Below are 5,746 nucleotides of genomic sequence, written 5' to 3' on the forward strand. Positions count from 1 at the left end.
ATGGTTGGGTTGATAGATCAATACCAGAAGAAGTGGTCTCATAACGGTGGCCAAACTACCAACTTGTAGAAGTATCATTTAGGGACTGAAAGGGTCATATGTTAAGTAAAAGGACTAAAATTGCATACTAAGCAATAGTACAGGGACCTTTTATGTAATTAAGTTGTTTGTTATATTTTCCATGGATGAGTCAAAGACGACGGCTAAACTGGTCAATACAACGGACCCGGCTTTCTTCTTTAAAAAGAGAGCAAATTCATCAGTAATTTCTGTTGATCCCACGATCCGATCATTTCAATCAGATAATCCGGTACAGGGATTCGGTCGCTACTCCACACACTTTCAAACTGATTTTCATCCTTCAATGGCTGCAAAGAAGGTTTTGCTCACAGTCAATGGCGATGAGGTTTCTAGAAACATCGCTTATCACTTAGCAAAACGCGGCTGCAGGTATGTCTCTCTCGATGTGTTTTCTAGATTGAGCTCTGGTTTTGAATTTCGTAAACCTTTGGATCTATTTATTTGTTTAGGTTGGTGTTGGTGGGAAACGAGAAGGTTCTCAAGGGCGTTACGGATTGGATAATCAACGATCTGAAGGGAGTGACGATTGATATCGTTGGATTAGACATGGAAGAGGAGAGAGAGGCGGTTTTTGATGCAGCCGTGGAGAAAACCTGGAATATTTTGGGGAAAGTGGATGCGTTAGTTAATTGTTACACTTATGAAGGTAAACCGCAACTCGCTGCCATTTTTACCAATTTTTTCCCATCGTTTCAGTGATCTAACTAATCTTGTTATGTGGATATAATTCCATAAATGGCAAATCGATTCATGGCTGCCATGGAATTAGATATTTTGGAGAGCTTTGTTTCAGTTTAGTTATTCATGGCATGATGTGCTATTGAACAGCAATCAGTCACTCATTTCCCTCTCACAGGCCACCAACAAACCCCTGAGTCATCCACTAAAACATTAGTTGTAGGTTTATTTTTATTTTTATTAACCTAAAATTATTAATAAACACAAAGCAAATAAAAGTTAGACCCAATTCTAATTCTTATCATCTCATTTAGAACTCTTACTTACAGCAGTGATTACTTGATCAATTATACTCTAATTCCTCTAACTTTTAAGTGTCAAACCGTTAAAACTCATTTTATTTCTCTTGTTTTTGTTTGCTATAATGCTAATGAATAAGTTATATTTATTCAAGTAAACTGGACCTTTTAGCTGAAAACCGAATAACCAAAATCGTATTGGTTCGAAAGAGTTATTCGGCTTCAAATTTTCTTTAACATCCTTAAAAGGTGCCCCCAATAATAAAAGTTTCTGGATTCGCCATGGGGCGGGGACCCCGTTCCCGATCCCCATCTTTGTCACCGTCCCCCATCCCCAACGGAGAACGGGGATCCCCAACGGGAAACGGGGATTTTTTTTTCCTGTTTGTGTAAGTTTTTTTAATCAAATGTGTGACACATGTTTAAATCTCACATTTTTCCAATAAACCTAAAATCAAAAGGAATTTAATTTAATACAAAAAATATACATCATCATATAATAATTAATAAATCGAAAACCAAAAGAAATTAAATTTAATTTAAAAAAATTAACGTCACATGTACCAAAACATATTGAGTAGTATCCAAAACCACATCTAGTAATATAAAAAATATATTGAAAAAGAAATTACTATTTACCTATTTAATAGAAATAAATAATATATAATATAATTTATTAGTTAATATATATACGGGTTCGGGGCGGGGAGTGTGATACCTGTCCCTGTCCCCATCCCCGGTTTGAGCCGAACGGGGATCCCCGTCCCCGTTCCCAAGACCCGGTTTGATGGGGAATCCCGTCCCCGACCAAGGCGGGTGGACTGGGTTTCCCGACGGGTCCAATTCCCATGCCTATGGCATCAGCACCAAACCAAATGGTTTAGAATTTTTGTTAAGCTATTGTTGGTAATTTATTTAAACTGCACCATGTTTGTTTCGCGGTTTTGAACTATCAAACAACTGATCAAACTGCATAGCATATTAAAATATATTATACAAATAATTTATATTGTTTTTTACTATTAAACACAAATTTTCTAGCCAACAAACGATATTAAAAAATGAAGTTGTTTTGGAGGAGATTTTTGTTTTAGATTTGTTTTAAAAGTTTGAATAAAATATGTTTTACATTTTGGATCTAATTATGCTACCTGTTTATGGTTTGGTTTTTTGTGGGATGAGGTATATGCGGTTTTGTTTGTGGTTTGGCATAAAGATCAACTGCATATGTGGTTTGGTTTGTGGTCTTTGACTCTAAACTGCCTGCACCACAAACACCCATAGTTTGACCTTTTATAGGGGTGCCTGAATACGCAATTTGAAATGTGATTTCTTGATTTAAAGAATGATAACCAGAAAATCAGTTCCAATATGCATTTCGAACCAAAAACGCCTTCCAAGTCAAAACAAAAAAGCAGAAGAGATAGTTGTGATTGTCTGATTGATCCAAGTCTTGCACAAATGGAGATCTCATTAAAGTTTTATGTTGGTGAGCAATATGATGAAGAGCTATTATGATGTGTTGGAACAAACTTAGGGGTGGTTTGGTTGATTCTTCATTAAATCTTGCATGGATAAAGTTGTCTGTTTAATTTGTCTGTATAGATTAGGAAAGTTTTTGTTTGGGAGAGCTTTTTCATAGATGAAAGGAGTGTGCTTTCTAAATGAGAGGGACATGTTTGGGGAAAAAAATCTAGGCTTTCTGCATAAAGCTCCCTCCATAAGCTTACAGACTAAGCCACTTTCTATATTATCAAGCTACCATCAAACAGTCATGTATAGTTGACCGAATAAACAAGCCCTTTCGAGATGCTGCTTCTGTTCTTTTTGGGCATTCTTGGGTTTTCTTTTTACACCAAAATGTAGTCTTTAATTAGTAGGAAACTAGTTAATACATGTAGATAATGATGTGCAGTGTTAGATGACTTGTTTTTATGACACAGGAAAGATGCAAGACCCACTGCAATTGTCTGAAGTTGAGTTCAAAAAGACAGTCAGAATAAACTTTATGGCTGCTTGGTATTTGATGAAAGCTGTTGCAAAGAGAATGAGGGATAACAAAACAGGAGGATCCATCGTATTTATGACCTCAATAATTGGTGCTGAGAGAGGGATATATCCAGGTGCAGCTGCATATGGTGCATGTTTAGGTGGAGTTCATCAATTGGTCAGGGTAAGTAACTTGGATCTTTCTTTCCCTTCAATCCATTTGCATACACATATTACCACATTTGGTTTATTATATAGATGAATGGTATATTAGCTTACCATTTAACATCTAGTTTCCTGATCCATTTATATTTTATGGGGATGGTAACTCTGGTTCCGGTGAGGATGAGAGTTATGGTGAGAAGGTTAAGAAGGGATCTCCACTCCTGCCTCAATCCTAATTGAAGAGTTCCACTAGATCAACAATAATGAGAAGCACCGGATCAATTCCCTTCTAAAGCGCAATTCTGGGTGGTTTGAGATTAAAATTGTTCAAGCGTCCAAATCCCTTCTTACACTTCTAATCTTAACTCCTATTCTCACACAATCCTTCGTTTGGACCTGAAACATGGAGAATAGAGGAAAACGATAGTATGTTTATTGAGGAGTAATTAGGGGGGTTTTCAAGGTAGCGCACTATGTGTAGGGACCTATAGATCGTGATTTGGAGGAGGGGAGATTGTACGGATAGAAGGTACGTTGAGATATGGGGATGGTTGGAGGGCCGATTGATAGGTTTTCAGAAGATTAAGATAGATAGAGGGATTTAGTTTGTCGTACTGTTATATTTTTCCATGCTTCCTTTACTTGATTATGTAACCCATTTAACTGCTTTATCTTTTCTAGTCTTGGTTATTCTTTTCAAAGTTTTTTGTAATGTACCTTTTGGTCTCAAGTTTTTCCCCACTTCTCATTTTCTTCAATTGTTTTTTACAAAAAATTTCAAATGCTCGTGCTCCAAACTTCTTTCACAAGCCGGGGATCTTCACGAAAATAACAGTCATACTCTTTTTGATAGAGGTCAGGTCTGTGCACATCTTACATTCTTACCTCTATCAGATCATGCTTCCGAATGGGACATACCAAGTCAGTTTGGTTTCCTTGTGATGTCATCGACTCCTATGTTGGAGTTCGTTAAAGACTTTGTTTTGCGTTTATACAGGCACAAGCAAAACATGGTCTTTTACTCCTTTAATCATGATTGTTATGATCATAAATGGGTAGCGCTTACTCTTTGACTGCTGTTATGATCGTATATACCCCTTGCTCATGATTTGTATGATCGTATATGGGTAGACGCTGTTCTTATGATTATCTACTTGCGTTCTTTGCTATGATCGTAATAGCGTGTCTGACTTGTGTGATCAGACATCGGCTATGGAGATTGGTAAGCACCAGATCAGGGTGAATGCAATAGCTCGCGGGATTCATATAGATGATGAATTTCCGTTATCAGTGGGGAAGGACAGGGCACAAAGTTTGGTGAAGGATGCAGCCCCACTAAACAGATGGTTAGACCCCAAGAACGACCTTGCTTCGACCGTGATCTACTTGGTGAGCGATGACTCCCGCTACATGACTGGAACCACGATATTCGTTGATGGTGCACAGTCGGTCGTAAGGCCTCGCATGCGTGCTTACATGTGAATTTGGAAAAAAATCATGGGTTGGGACTCGGGGTTCATTAGACTTGTTGAATGATTGGATCACTTATAACGTTGTTTTGGAGTGAGATTATTGGTGTAACATGTGATGTTACGTAATCAGCCCCTGGGCTGGGGCTATACTCATATCACCGCATTAACATCCCAAGTTCTTTTTTCCATTTTCAATGTAAGAGAATACAGATAGCAGCGTTCCATATGATGTCAGGGTATTTCTAAAATAATGAGATTTGAAAGTGCATTCCCACTGTTTTTAAGTGGTATGGTTGGTTGATGTTCTCGATTGGTTCTATACTACACTTTACTTAAAGCTCGTCTTATTGTTTAAATGTAGACCAATTGACGAAAAATCGTGCGAGAAGAGGTTCAAACCCTTGATCACTTTTAATTTTGTGTCTACCTATGAATTATGTTTTAGAGGGAAATTGATCTGGTGCACCTTATTAGTGTTGACATTCAATTATGATCGATATCTCTTCTTACGTTTCTCATCATAACTTTCATCCTCACCGGAAACTCGACTCTTGCTTAAAAACGGGTCAAAGTTTGTCCATTATAATTTTGTGGGTTCATTAGGTGTGTACTTGTCAATGGGTAGACTTCGGGGTGAAAAAACCTATATGCTTAACGGGCAACGAGACTTAAATCCTCTTGTAAATTGTTGGTTCAACATCTTCGCTCAGATCTCTTATGTACAATTTGTTGTTAAATGCGGAGACAGAGAAAACTTTTCAAGTGGTGAAATTATTTAATTATAAAAAATAAATATATAGATATTTTTACAAAATCACAAGTGGTTTTTTTTCTTTAAGATTTTTTTTATTGAATGGTCTTTAACCCCCTTTTGTCTCGTTTAAAATATTGGTTGACCTTGATCCCTGTTATTTTGAGGTCATATCTAGTATTCAAAGTTTGCCTCAATTTGGTTCCCATGGACTGCTTGGATCCCATGAGTGAATCGAAAATTTAATATGAATATTTTCCCCTATTTTTTTTATTCTGAAACACGGAAAAAGATCATTGGCCTTTTTTTGT

General features: G+C 37.1%; 1 protein-coding gene across 1 annotated transcript; it reads left to right on the forward strand.

Moving 5' to 3' along the window:
- The first annotated feature begins 204 nt into the window (after positions 1-204).
- Positions 205-4,985, forward strand: LOC112523403 (3-oxoacyl-[acyl-carrier-protein] reductase FabG). Its single transcript, XM_025132997.1, has 4 exons — positions 205-450; positions 531-727; positions 3,002-3,231; positions 4,416-4,985. The coding sequence occupies exons 1-4, from the start codon at positions 365-367 to the stop codon at positions 4,692-4,694; spliced, it is 792 nt and encodes a 263-aa protein (XP_024988765.1). The 5' UTR covers positions 205-364; the 3' UTR covers positions 4,695-4,985.
- Positions 4,986-5,746: the final 761 nt, after the last annotated feature.

The sequence above is a fragment of the Cynara cardunculus genome (assembly GCF_001531365.2).
Source record: "Cynara cardunculus var. scolymus isolate 2C chromosome LG 1, CcrdV1, whole genome shotgun sequence".
Classification (NCBI taxonomy): Eukaryota; Viridiplantae; Streptophyta; class Magnoliopsida; order Asterales; family Asteraceae; genus Cynara; species Cynara cardunculus.